General features: G+C 35.1%; 2 protein-coding genes across 3 annotated transcripts; both read right to left on the reverse strand.

Annotated features, from left to right (window-relative positions):
* Positions 1-2,075: 2,075 nt before the first annotated feature.
* On the reverse strand, positions 2,076-4,992 carry LOC107794288 (uncharacterized). Its single transcript, XM_016616774.2, has 4 exons — positions 4,606-4,992; positions 3,872-3,925; positions 3,257-3,316; positions 2,076-2,449 (listed from the first exon to the last, which is right to left on the reverse strand). Exons 1-4 carry the CDS (start codon positions 4,927-4,929, stop codon positions 2,324-2,326), a joined length of 564 nt encoding a protein of 187 aa, XP_016472260.1. The 5' UTR covers positions 4,930-4,992; the 3' UTR covers positions 2,076-2,323.
* Positions 4,993-6,923: 1,931 nt separating this feature from the next.
* On the reverse strand, positions 6,924-13,789 carry LOC107794286 (uncharacterized). 2 transcript variants are annotated; one of them, XM_075250516.1, is made up of 10 exons: positions 13,653-13,789; positions 13,010-13,159; positions 11,907-12,065; positions 10,034-10,093; positions 9,794-9,892; positions 8,696-8,788; positions 8,472-8,615; positions 7,757-7,864; positions 7,314-7,365; positions 6,924-7,222 (listed from the first exon to the last, which is right to left on the reverse strand). In XM_075250516.1, the coding sequence occupies exons 2-10, from the start codon at positions 13,106-13,108 to the stop codon at positions 7,188-7,190; spliced, it is 849 nt and encodes a 282-aa protein (XP_075106617.1). In that variant the 5' UTR covers positions 13,109-13,159; positions 13,653-13,789; the 3' UTR covers positions 6,924-7,187. The 2 variants fall into 2 exon arrangements, with proteins under 2 accessions (XP_075106617.1, XP_075106616.1); XM_075250515.1 differs by having other exon boundaries at positions 8,696-8,803.
* Between the last annotated feature and the right edge of the window lie 1,392 nt (positions 13,790-15,181).

Consider the following 15,181-nt stretch of genomic DNA (forward strand, 5'->3'; position numbering starts at 1 on the left):
ACGAAGAATCGCACCCCAAACCAAATTGAATCATCTTATGAACTTCAAGTTCTTCCAAGTTACTCCGAACACGCCGAATCATACTTAGACTACTCGAAATGACACCAAATTTTGCGTGCAAGTCTTAAATCACCCGGAACTATTCTAGGACTCGAAATCCCAAACGGACCTCGATAACACCAAAACCAACTTCAAACAAAATTTAAAGAACTTTAAAACCTTCATGCGCCGAAACGCTCCCGGGTCATCTAAAATCTGATCTGAACATACGCGCAAGTCCAAAATCATCATACGAACCTATGGGACCGTCAAATCCCGGTTCTGAGATCGTTTACTACAAATGTTGACCCAAGTCAAACTTTACCCTTTTAAGCCAATATTAAGGAACTAGGTGTTCCAATTCAATCCGAACCCTTCTAAACCCGAACTAACCATCCCCGCAAGTCATAAAATAGTAAAAGCACATACGAGGAGTCTTATTTAGGGGAACGAAGATCTAGAAAGTAAAATGACCGGTCGGATCATTATATCGTACAACGTGACATTAGCAACGGTAAAGAGGACTCAATACACGCATTGATTCTCCATATTCGGGTATTAACTTCCACATTTTCCTTTTAGAAACCGATAATTGAGAGAGAAACACATACTTTGATCGGAGAAGGAAGCAGAGAGAGAAAGGAATAGTGAAGTAATGTGAGCGACACTTGCTAGGAAAGAGCTTTTTCCAAAATAGATACCCGTTGCCACAAATTGGATTAGAAATACGATCTTAAAATCGCAAAGCTTATGCGATTTATAAAATGCAATTGTAAATGCAATTTACACAATTCTCAATTTATATTGTGACTTAAATACAATTATGAATTTGTAAGTTGTAGTTGCAAATATGATTTGTAAGTCGCAAGACGCAACTACATTAAAAGTCGCAACTTTCAATGCGACTTATAAATGCAATTGGAAAAAGCAACCTGTAAATCGCAATTGAAAAATGCGTCTTATAAATCGCATATGATAGATGCAATTCCCAGTGATTTATAAGTGGTAATTACCGGTTTTTTTTAAGTGGCATTTATGAGAGTACTCTTTTTATTTGTCTGTTTCAATTAAATATGACTCCTTTTTATATTTGTTAACTCTTGAACTTTGAATTTTTTTTTACCCTTAATGATATATTATCTACACTACTAGAAAACTGTCAAAAAACGTTCAAAAAAATTGACCGAAATCGATCAGATTTTCAAATTTTGCACACGTCATAAATGACAGTACGGACCTATTCCAACTTCCGGAACCAGGATCCAACCCCGACATCAATAAAGTCAACTCCCAGTCAAACTTTCCAAACTCTTCCATTTTTCCAACTTTCGCCAATTCATACTGAAACAGCCTACGTAACTCCAAATCAACATTCAGACATGCTCCTAAGGCCAAAATCACCATACAGAGGTGTTGGAACTATCAAAACTCCATTCCGGAGTCATCTACATAAAAGTCAAACTCTGGTCAACTTTTACCGCTTAAGCTTCTAAAACAAAAATCCTTCTTCCAAATTGATCCCGGATCATCCGAAAACCGAACTCGACCACATAGACATCGAATAACTTTGCCTACCAATAGTTAGGCACATGCATTTTAAACAATATGACTTGAGCTTCTAGATCTATGATGAGGGCTAAGGGCAGGGTTGAATCTTTTCTCATCTACAACAGGGATTAGCAAGTTGGTAATAAAATTAAGAGTAGCCACCTCGCATTCCTTAATTATATATGGATATCATGGCACTGAGATACATTTCATTTACTCTTTAACATGTGATTCCACATGGATGTTTATTGTTCATAATTAATCATAGTTGCAGTTAACTCATGCTAGGAACTTATAATAACACAGCGCATAATCTAGATGTTTCTTTGGATGCCCGTTATGAACTCTCAAGCAAATAGCATTAGTACTTCTCCTCTTTTCGGTAGCAGTTGAGCGAGGTTCTACAGAAGTTTCGCCCTGCAACTGATGCTGTTTTTTCTTTTCATTTTTTCTTTAAACGCTGATAGTGCAAGATTGAACACAAGTACTTTCTCAACATTCTAACTAAACTGCAGATAGAAGCTTAAGCGATAACAGCAAGATCCTGAAATAACAATGTAGCTAAAGAGGAAATTATATAGTTCTCTATATGCATAATCCCAAAAAATGTTACAGATATAGGCCTACTGAACTACTTGCATCGCAGTAGGGGAAATAGAAATCTCTTAAGACGTTCCTGAAAGATATCATCTCATCATCGTCTCTGAACTCCAAAACAAGTGTTCGTAGCCACCCTTTAGCTAATATCTTCTTCATCCTGAAAGCTGAGATTCAATGTTTGCAACTTGAAGCCTGAACCTTGTATAGTTTCAACCAAACTGGAAGAGACCCCTGTAGCTTGTATTGTCGTTTGCTTTGTTAACTGCATCAATTAACAACTTAGATCAACACCGAACCAAGGAATATATGACTAATTATGCCATGTTTCATCTCTTGGCTCTTCAAATGCCTTATTGAACTTCTGAATATAAAAAACAGAGACATGTATTTAAATGCTTCTTATGTTCTTTTTTAAGTGAAGTTTAGACGTAATTTTTCTCCATGTTTAGATTATACAGGAGTTATTACATAATTCACCTATATATAACTAACATGTTGTTGGCTAAAAATTAGACGATGAAGATCTCAGACACCCACAAATCCTTTACGGCTCTCCTCTCTGCAGTGGGATCCTAACTCTCATGCCAGCAAGGATACTTATGTAAACTGAAGTTGGTAAGCTGAAATGAGGAACTTAGCTTCGAATTCTGATGGAAATAGATGGTAACTTTACCTTCCCACTTTTGTACGCTTGATCTATGTTGTCAACGAAATTCTTTAATAGGGTTTTCTGTAGTTTGTATGCTAGGGGAAATAGCAGCTTCAAAGGATATTTTTTTGTGTTAGACGTTCTACAGAAGATTTTATAGTTCAAAATGTAACAAGTACTTTAACAGCCTTTTTCACTTTTATTCCAGTTACTTTTGAAGAAGAAATGACACTTTCTTATTAATTTTATGCAATGTCTCTAAGGTGCATTACGTTTCTCAGGATGTCAACTTTCTACAGCAATATTTCCTCTAACAGAATATACTACTCAACAACAACAACATACCCAGTATTATCCCACAAACAGAATATACTACTATAAACGAGTAAATATAAGAGAAGCATTATAAATGTAAATCACCTCCACGCTTGCAATGCCCTCAACAACTTGAACTTTGAGATCTGTAATGCCTTCTATCTCCTGTATATATATATGGACAGACAATGAAATTATGAAGGTCAACTCACAACTATTCTTAAATTCTAAGTTATTATAAGCTAAAATCTATTGTTTTAACGGAAAATTTCCTTCAGGCAATCTCACTACAAATTTGGAATAAAGATGGAGAAACAGATACAACTCTTCACCAAACACTCACAAAATCAATAGTTCATTACTGCAACTTCTAATGAGTATTTATACCTGTACTTTGATTCTAGATTATAAAATTTCAGATATGCCTAGTTCCAAAAGAAAATAATTTAAACACCTAGAAAGCTCAGAACATTTTGCTTTCTCTAATTTGTCTCTTAAAGTTTAAGGACCTCATGTTGTTTATTTCCCACTACAATGTAATTGTGATTCTTTCTGGTGTTCTACAAGTATCATTAAATTACAGAGAAAAAGAAAAATGCAGAATCCCCTGCAACTTCAACTACATTGTATTTCAAATGCAAAGACAACTGAAGTCTTTAAGAAAGGGCGGACAAATTGGCATGTACAACATAAAGATCTGAACTTTATATACTAAATTACCTCTAAAGCCTTAGTCACATTAGGAACAGCTGCTTCACTCATTGTTCCTTCTGCCTGTGATAATAATATAAATTGAGTTATCATTCACAAGAAAATCCACAATTAACAATTTGAATGAAAGAAAGAAAGAAAAAAAGGAAGCAAAACTAACACATCGAATGCTTCTCATTCTTCTAGACAGTATTAGACAATCAATCAAATAATTAATTAAACCTCAATCCCGAAACTAGTTGGAGTCGAGCTATATGAATCATTTATATGCATTCTTCTCTGGGCCCACCTCATACCAATATGAACATGACCGAAAAATTCATAGACATTACAACCAGAATTCATCATAAACTAACAATTCTTACACTAAGCATCAACCTACTGCAACCCTCCTCCTATATGAATCATTTATATGGATTCCTCTCCGAAACCATGTCATACCAATATGAAAATGACTGAAATTCATTAGTAATGAATCATTACCAGAATTCATCATAAATACTATTCTTACACTGAGCATCAACCTACTACAACCCTCCTCCTTTACCGGGACATGGTGAATTCACATAGGTGGAGATTTTGACAAAATTAAACAACTACACGTTAGTCCCAAACAAGTTGGAGTCTGCTATATGAATCCTCACTGACCAATGTCCCCCATTTAATTCAGCTCAGGCCAACATTATACTGACTAAAAATAAAAAAAAATGAAAAGTACTAGAAATAAGGTCAGAAGGTTAAACCTGAAAGAACATAGTGAGGACATCGGAAGGGGAGACGGAAACAGAAACAGTCTGATCAACGGTAGTTGTCGGAGCAGCAGATGCTTCATCAACAACAGCAGTGGCACCTTCTTCCTCATCAGCGGACCATATCCTAGTATTTCTCAAAGGTGCCTTCGCTTTCACCAAACTCCGAGAGTAAGAATAGCCGACGCCATTGCTCCCGTTCCTTTGGAATTGGATGAATTGAATTGGGAACAATTGAGGAAGAGCAATAGATGAAGAATGGGGAATTTGAGAATGAGATTTTGCTCTGCAAACCCAAAATGCTGAGACGGTGGCCATTTCTTTTATCCACACTACTGATTCTTTTACTTCTTATCCAGAAGCCAAAGCACAAAAAGGGAAGGACTATATGGATATTTGGGACAAAATAATGCCAGTTAGTAGTAAATTTTAGTTACAAAATAAGTTTTTTTTTTTTTTTTAAGTTACAAAAAATAGTTGGGGAAAAAAGACATAGTGTCGCCAATTTTTCCGTTACTTTATTCTAAAAAAAATAAAGAGATAAAATTGGAAAAAAAAAATCAAATTTCTAACTCATTATCTTTTATTATCCATATAGTTTCTTGATGTCTCGAAGTAGCGGCAACTACAACCATTTGTAAGGGGGGGGGGGGGGATTTAATAATAGTATTAAAAAGAAAGAATTACAAGAAAATACGCGTGACTTCACGCCATAATAAAAAATAGCCTATGTTTTTTAAGTTTTACCCTGTCTAGCCCACATTGTATATATTTTGAAAGCACTAGCAAATTGAAAATTTATGTTCTTCCAATCATTGCTTCTAAAAGCTATGCAGTTAAATCTATATTCTCACAACCATTGCTTTCACTCTCTCTTCTTCTCACATCTTCTACATATGCTTCAAGGGACCGTGTATTTTCTACTTCTCCTCGTGTATCACCTGCTTGCAATGTAAGAAAATTGAAGAGTAGAAGTCCACCATTGAAGACCATTCAAAGCTTTGCTTTTGAAAATTATTTTTTTTTTAATTTGTTAGTTGTTTGGATTGGGTGTTATTCCAATTGATTGAAAATATCAAAAGGAGTTCAAAATTTAAATTTGAAGTGTTTTGGAGTAGATTTGAGCGATTTGAATTAAATTTCAGAAAAGACGCAAGGAAGAAGACGAAGTCAGTTTTTTGTATAATTATGTATAATCTTGTATAATAGTGTATATGAGTATAGAAACACACCTTATACACTATTATACACTTTTATACACCTTTATACAAGCGTTTGTAGACGAACTTCTTCCACGATTTTCAGTTGCAATTCTTGTTCAAAACCAGTCCAAATCTCCATTAAATGACTTCAAATTTTATATACAACCTCCTTATACTATTTCTAACAAGTCTAAATAATACCCACTCCAAATTTCTCACAAAATTAAATTTGAAATTTAAACCCACATATTTAAGCTTGTTAAAAATTTAATTTTCACCACCCAAATGAATTTGGTTTGTTGAATTAATATTTGAGTCACAGTTACTGGTTCGAAAATTAATTAAAAAGCTTGAGGAATCTTTTTTAAAAATTAAATAGTAATTTTGAGAACCTATTGGAGTTGAATGTTGAATCTTAGCCTATTATTTTTGGGCTAGTTGGTTGTAAATTGAATTATGGACTATAAAATTGAAAAGTAGGGAGCCCAGTTGTTCTAATGTGAAATTTTCCCTATTAAAAATTAGATATTTCAACCTTATGGGCATTTTGTCTGTAAAGGACTAGTATATACAAGAATCTATATGTAAAAACGATATCCCGAATTGGAAGAAATTATTGGGTTATCGGTATTGAATTAATGATTCGATAACAGTTTAGTATTATTTTACTATTGGGTTATCAATTCAAAATTCAAATTTTATTAACACTGAACCCAATAGTAATTCTTTTTAAAAAAAAAAAAAAAAAAGAGAGAGAGAAGAAAGCCACGAATTGTCTCAGAAAATATATAAAACAAATCCACACTGAAAAATTAAGTACTCAAACTATTGTCTGAAGTGGCTAAGTGATTTAGAAAGTATGAGTATACAGCCTTCAAAATCTTCAGTCTATGTATATATTTCTTCTTTCCGTCATTCGATCTCAAGAAATCTCGTCATAGTTTTTCTTCCCACCTTTCTTGTCTACCGACTTCTCTGAAATCTAGTCCATCATTATATATTTCATATTGTGGTGTCGCACTTTTTCTTTAAATGTGAGTTGAGTCATCGAAATACCAATTACGTTTTATCATTACTTGTAAGAAGCTTTCTCAGCTAGACAGAGACGACTTTCACATTCTCAAAACTCAATTAGACCTACTAATTTTCATTGCACCTGAAACCAGAGAATAGTTTATTCGAGTACACCCTAAACACAAGCTGCACTAGTCCAGATGCATAATTAGGTTACATGCACATAATTCAGATCATATATCTACAAGGAACAAGACGCAGTTTGAGACCACAGAGAGCCCATTACTCGTCTTTAGGGGTCATTCATCCTACCCAAAATCCCAATAATTGAGGTAGTCGGTAACTTCACATTATTATAAGTTATTTCATGTCACATTCCACTTGAATTTCACCATCTGCACAAACAAACGTTTTATCAGATTTCTCATAGGAAAATGGAGATTTTTTTTAAACACAAAACAAGGGGCCCAAGAGAAAGACCCTTACTCTTGAGATACACAGCTAAATTTGCCTGGGCATCAGCTTCAGTATTGCCTTCCTGATATGTTAAACAAGTAAAAGTGCAAAACCCTCAGTAAGGGGATGAAAGGATAGCTTTCAATGACTACAAGAAAGGAACGATTATGCGAACAGTGAATAAATAAATAAATTATGAACTCTCCATCGCAGGAAAAGAGAGCTCATATAGCTCATCAGCAAGAAGAGAGAAATTGTATATCACATAAAGTAAACATGACATTCGAACACACTTCACTTGCACCTCTTATGGTCCCGGGATTGTAAAAGAACACACGCACACATTGCAATTTTATCACATAAATAACATGCAGACGTAAGATATAATAAGAACCTCGGCACATCAAAATTCTGATAGACCTGTTCAGTATAGAGCACGATCCGAATTAGCAAAAGGGGAAAGTTGGTCATACTCTTAATATATGGTTGATCTGGAATGATATAAACTGATCTTTAAGCTCTTTGACGATCTTGGATAGCTCAGCCATGTTCTGGTTCTTACATTTCCAGATTCCCTGAGTCTGTTCCATGACAAAATTTGTAAAGAACAAGAGATTGACCCATAAGTAGTTCCAGCAAAAAAAATGACACTAAATGTAATATAATAGCACTTTGAGCGCGCATATGATCTCATTGAAAGATCACGTAGCTTCAATTTTTAATATTTGTTGGGAAGAATCGCTTCACTTTCAAACTGGTTTAGATGTAGCTTAGAATGGTAGTGCGAAAGATCATATAGGTTGCAAGGGAAAGAATAGCTTCACTTTAAACTGGTTTAGGTGTATCCTAGGATGGTATTGGGTAAGGTACCATCAAGACGGCAAGCTTATACCGAACCAAAATTCCTATTGAACTAGGTAGCCTGAATATGTCTCAAATCCTATACTCCTAAACCAGTCACAGCAAAATCTCTCAGGTATTCTGCAAAATAAATATATAAAACCAATTTCCTTACTTAATTGTGAACCTACACTTTGTTCTCCAGCATTCACCTTGGGATGTTGAGAAGCAAGTTTTCCCAGGACAAGCGAGAAAGCAGAACTAATTGACTAATTTGCTAAAGCGGAAGTGGAAAATAAGCAAAAACCAAAACAGAAAAGCAGAAGTAAGAAAATGAGAAAAGAAGACCTGCATGCAGACAAGTTTTGAGTCGCCCTGAACTTTAATATGTTTGAAACCTTTCTCAATAGCATATTTTAGCCCTAAGATTAGGCCTCTGTATTCAGCAACATTGTTAGTTGCAACACCCACACCTTCACGCAACCGGAAAACCTACAGAAAAGGAATTACAAGTCGAAAACCTATAAATTTATGGTGACAAACCACATCTTCTAAACGGATAGGGAGCATACCATACTTCCATCACCAGCATGTAGAACAGCCCCGGCACCAGCTAGTCCAGGATTCCCCTTTGAAGCCCCATCAAACTCAAGAGTGCAAGAACACTGCATATAGGGGAGCTGAAGGTATCAATTTATAAGATGTTCCTCCAAGCTAGAAGCAAAGATCACATTAAGATAGTAGCACTTAAAAGAAAACAGTACGTTCACCATATTACAAGCGAGTCACAGACCACCCTTTTTGCAAAAATGAAATAAGACCAATGTGGCTAATCAATGTCTTTTTCATGTCATGGAAGACATGATATCATGACTAGGAACTGAAGTGCAAACAGAATTAATACACTAAACTATGGCAGAAAAGTCAAAATATAAGTCCAAACAGAATCTTCTTTTTTTTAAGCACATAAGTCCAAAATCTTGTATGTTTTTTTAAATCAAGTGACGTATAATCTTGTATGTTCCTTATAATGTTACTTATAAGGGATAAGTAATCTTGAATGTTATTTCAATGGAGAAATTCTCTTTTAAATCAAGTGACGTATAATCTTGTATGTTCCTTATAATGGATAAGTAATCTTGAATGTTATTTCAATGGAGAAATTCTCGCACTTGCATTCTTTTTGGCCCCTAATGGAAGTGCTCCACGTGAAACAGGTTAGTATGCTCCAAATACATTTGTATTGTAAAATAGACTTATCACACAAAAGTAAACTTTGCCACAAATCCTCAAACTTTGGACATTTACTGAACGTACTCCTGGAAAGCTGCATTTTGTCCTCACAATTTGATTTAAGAGTCACTTGGCCCCCTTGGTTCGGCATTGCCGAATGAGGACTTTTCAACATATACAATAGACTAAAACAATTTTCTCTTATCTCAATACATATTGACTTTTAAGCCTCTTTTTTCCATAAGCTCAAATAAGCATCACTTTCCTAGCTATTGCTTGTTCATCAGCACCATAATGTAAAAAAAATAGGAGCAAGTCCTTACCAAGGCTAACAGCACCCACCTACCCACCCCCTTCAGAATATCAACAAACAGGTAAAGCAGATAATAACAAGTATTTGTGCATATTGATTCAAAAAAATATTTAAAGAAACTTACACAATATGATGAAATTGGGGGAACTTCAAGGAAATTGTCTAATTTGGCATGTTTTTGCTGACCAGCAGCTGAAAACGAAGGAGATGCCACCACCTCCGTCTGAATGAAGGAAATAATCATGTGAATATCAAAGGCTCCACAGATCACATTTTCATAATAGCAAAACTTTTTCACTATACTGACTCTATCTGATCAATGAAAGAATAATATGGATTGACCCGTTGACCATTAAGAGATTACCTGCATCCTCTTCTCCTGAAAATTCTTCCCAATAATTTTATCTTTGGAAGAGCCAGGTTGCTGCAAAAACATAAAAAGAAAAAAAATTACCATGCATGAAATGGTCCTTGATGTAAACCTGAAACTACAAAAAAATGTCAAAAAAATCAAGGCACAAAATGTAGGTTATCTATAGACTGCTGAATTTGACAGAGGAAAAGGAGACAGGCATTTCACTAATTGATTGCCAAAACATCTGAACCTTTCAAGTTTAGTCTAACTGCAAAATGTAAAAGCAGTATTATGCGCATTCCGCAATACCAGTCAGTGGCCGAAAGACACAAAATGGGGGAAGTAGTTGACATGACGGCAATTGAGCGAGTACTAACAAATCCACCAAGTGATTATACCTATCATTGGCATCAAATTCAGACCCCAAGAATCCCATACTCAAAACTAATAGCAAAAGCTTCTATGACCTTAAGGTTAACAAAGTACAGTTCTGCATCTGACACAAACCAGAATGCCCCCACCCGACCCCCAAAAAATTACCAGAATTGGTCTTGAAGCAATATAACATATGGCAGTAGCATTATCACCAAGAAGATGTAAATCAGAAAATAGGCAACTGTGACATTTTCCCTTTGAAATGCTTCCATGTGCCACATAATTGGATAACACTTTAGAAAAGAATCCTCTTCAATTTATTCACGTACAGCTTTTCCATAGTATCACCTCGGTTTGCTCTCTCATCAAACGCCGCAATGAAACATATTTCTTCCCAGTTCTTCACCTTTCAATTTTTTACCTATACATATAAATCTGATTCAATATTCACTTCCTTTCTCATGCATCTTAACCTAAAGTTCTCCTGTGGTAAAAGTTTATTCAATCACATCATTTTTATTTGTCACCTCTTCGATAATCACCTCAAATAAACCATTGCCAGCATATATTAGTTACTATTTAATATTTTAATACCTGAATATTTTTGTTAAAAATACACAGAATTTCTTTGACCAAAATGTGTCCAAAGAATATACCGAGGGATTCTTCCAGTTATGTTAGCTGAACAATAAAATAAATTCTTCCATTATGCTCGTTCGCATATGATTGTAGATGATGGAGTGATACTCTCCTCATACACAGCACAAGGCCCATTATTATTTGGAGCCTATAGGAAAAATTAATCTCATGAGTCCAAAATTATATCTGCAGCGCCAGGTAATAGTGTCATGAGAAGAATTGAAGAAAAAGATAATAGAGAATGCTTAAGAGCTACAAGAAGTATTTTCTCTTACTTCGACGATCAGATGAAAGTGAAGCTAATAGGAAAACGAGATGGAAATAACTGTTGAAAAGAGAGAAATAACAGTTGCATCCAATGTATACAATTGTAGACAATGCGATGCAAAGAAGATATCACGACTAGGCAAAGAACATAGTACCAACTTGAGTGAATACAACATGTAAATAGCTACCACTAGGTTGCCAAAAAAAAAAAAAAGCCACCAAGTGGAGTGAATACAACATGTAAATCACTACCATTCGGTTGCCAGTAACATAGTTGAAAGATCAGAAGGAGAAGCAGTTCAGCACTTCAGCCTGATAAAAAAATTTAAGATGAAAAATCATGCAAGTCAGTGAAGGCCCACGGTGCACTAAAATGTGTCTATATCATGACAACAAAGGAATGATACAAAACTTAAAAAGGAGGACAATTTTAGCACCCCCATTAGCCAAAATTTGACTGAACTATCATCAATTAGATGAGACAACTAAGTCTACCGCTAGGTTAAACTCCTCAAGTGCAGAAGCGGGCACATGAGTCCTAAATTACACAGTGAAACAGCAAAAAACATTCAGTAACATATAAAATGATCAACTTTCTAACCCGAAAAGGACATGGGATAAGTATCCCAAAGAGATCATCTCGGACATCGCTGAAATCCATAGAATACATTGCATTCTTGAGTCCATGAGAGGCCAGATACTCTTCAGATTCCTTAGCCAGGCGGTACCCTTTAAAAACACTCATGGCTGGTTCGCCAACCTGAAAGATCAGAAAAAAATAACAAAATATTCAGAGAAAAAAGGAACACCTAGTTAATATTATTGCTTGAGCTCTAAAAAATCAACTAAGCCTCACCCCAAACTAGTGGGGTCGGCTATATTGTATGCATTTTGCTTTATTTCTTCTTCATTGTTCAAAAAATATTCATAATTACATGTTTGGCCATAAATATCATTCATTTTCTATTTATATGATGTGTTGTGTACCCAAGTCGATTTTTTCAGCACGTGTGCCTCCGTCCCAAAAAAGGATGTATATTCCGGACAATTGATTTTTTTGATAAGGATATATTCCGGACAATTATCATGGGTGCTTCTAGAAATACTTGTAGTAAAGTATTTTCAAATAATTATTTGGTCATCATTATTTGTAAATGTTGAACTTCAGTATTTCAAATACACATGGCGATATTGAAAAACTTCTTTGAAGAGTGTTTCAAGCGAAATAATGGTTTTCACTCACAAAACTACAACTTTTCTTTTCAGTAAAGTCATGTCAAAACACAAATTCAACATTTAAAGGAGTACTCTTTTTTAACTTCAATTCAAATACCCTATGTTTTCAACTTCAACCAAATATTGTCCGACTTTAAATACTCATTTTTTTTCCAACTTCCCCCAACTCTTCTTATACTTGAGGCCTAACCTAGGTAAAAACTTACCCACACTAGGTGTTTGCACCAAACCAATAGGTGCATGCCATGTATTTAAAATGAGTCGCAAATCACTTAATCAGTGGTAATTACTATACATTTTCACAGAATAAAATCACTGAACCATGGTAAATTGCTACAGTTTGGTGTAAACACCCGGTATTTACCCCCTAAACGATCCCCCTCCCCCAAAGAAGTAGTCTAATAGATAACCAGAAGCCGCCTTTGGCCCAAAAGCAGAAAGTATTGACGATAAGTAAAGGAAACATACAGAAGTTCGGAGCAGAGCTTGTAAATCGCTCAAGTTCTTATAAACACCGATCACATCCCCTTTACGAACAACATAAAAAGCGTCCTTTTCGTCCCCCATTTATTTGTCCAACTCCAACGCCTTTACTTGACAGTGCAAGTAACTCCACCACTGTACAACACACTATAACTTAGTAAAAGCAGAAACAGAAATAATAATAAATACTAGTCCAAATTCCACTGACAAAACTCTATTCAGACAACTCAACGGACAATATACAGTCAATATTTTACCTCAACCTGTATGATCAGTGTAGTTAATTTAGTACCATTGAAACTCAATTACTACTCCCTATATCCCAATTTATGTGGCACTCATTCCTTTTTAGTCTGTCCCAAAAACAATGTAACATTTATATTTAATACAATTTAACTTAAAATTCCCCTTCTACCTTAATGAGTTAATTTATAGCCACACAAGTATCTAATACTTGTCTTGAACCACAAGTTTCAAAATTCTTTTCTTTCTTAAACTCCGGTGCCTAGTCAAATTAATTGGGACGGAGGGAGTATATATTTAGGCATAAAAATATGTTAACAAACCTAATTTAAGCAAATTGAGAATGAATTAGGGTTTTCGAAACATAAAGTGGAAGAATTCTTACCGAGGAGAGGAGCAGAGTGAAGGGAATAGTTCGTGGGACGGTGAAGAAAGGAAACCTTTTAATGGAGTTTTTTAGTCAGCAGCAGCTGATCTCTGTTCAGTTTCGGAAGTCGTGTAACATGTGGGGCGAGCTGATTTTGGCCCGAAACTGCATTTTTGGGCTGCTTGGCGGGATTATCACTATTGGGCTATCCAGTTACGTACATTTACGGCCCATTAGCCCATTAAGGAATGTATAACCAGGATCATTATAGAAATAGCCAATCAGATTCACTGTTTTTTTCCTAGCCAATATTTCTAAATTATGCACTAATTATATACGATTATACATATATATACTATAAATGGATTATACATATATATACATTTGCCTGCTATTTTTAGTTTAAGAAGCTGAATGGGCGACTATTTAAGTTAATTCTTCATAACAGGCTAACAATATCGGGGCACTTGCATCTATACCCGTTTTTTGTATCACGCTTTTAACTTATGCCCGCTTTGCAAAAAAAATTGTAAGTGTACCCGCTTTTTCGCATAACTTCAGCATACGGGGCTGAAGTAGCAAAGGCAATCACGTAAAACTTTGGCATTCTAGTAGCCGGGCCTGAAGTTAAGCTCTAGAGCTGAAGTTTTTGTTTTATAACTGGCGAACTTTAGCTCTAGAGATGAACTGTCGAACTTCAGCTATTTGTAACTATCGAACTTCAGCTCTAGAGCTGAAGTTTTTGGTTGTAACTGGCGAACTTCATGTTTTGTAACTCGCAAACTTCAGCTCTAGAGCTGAAGTTCTCGCTAGTTCAATTTGAGGATATGAATACACACTAGTTTACAATCCCTCACAGTGTATGCGAGAGCAATCACAAGATCTCATATATATGACGGCGCCATCTCTCCAGATTGAATTGGAAAGAAAAGTAGTAGCTGCTCTTATTTATCTAAAAGAAAAAAAGACAAATTAAAAAGAGAGCAAAAGGAAAGATCACGTCAAACGGCAGTTGCATGAGTTAACAATAAGAAATGTTTGAATTTCTAATTTGGCTTCTTTAGTTGGATATTCGCATATTTACTTGTTGATAAACATTGGCTGAAATTTTTTGAAGGATAATCCTTCGGAGTGGGAAATGGGAAAGAAGGAGAACGAGGAGTAGAAGGGGGCTAAAGTTATTTAAAAAGTGGGTACAAGTTAAAAGTTTTAAAAAAAATTGGTATATGTTAAATGGGGACGACCAAATAAGGCGCCCTGTGCAATTTTTACAACAATATCACTTCAAAGGCAATCTTGATTATTTATTGAAATAAAGAACTCTTACAATATTCCCTTCATTCAAAGAACAGTGAAGTTTAAAATATGAGAATTGTCCAGTATAAAATTGGATATTGATTTCTCATAAAATGAATTCATTAGTTAGAATACACAACAACAACATACCCAATAAAATTCCACTAGAAAATGTTTAAAAATCATTGTTAAATAGAAATTTGTTTGATTATCGGATAGCATAGTATCAAACAGAACCATATGATATTATT

The sequence above is a fragment of the Nicotiana tabacum genome, chromosome 3 (genome assembly GCF_000715075.1).
Source record: "Nicotiana tabacum cultivar K326 chromosome 3, ASM71507v2, whole genome shotgun sequence".
NCBI classification, from domain to species: Eukaryota; Viridiplantae; Streptophyta; class Magnoliopsida; order Solanales; family Solanaceae; genus Nicotiana; species Nicotiana tabacum.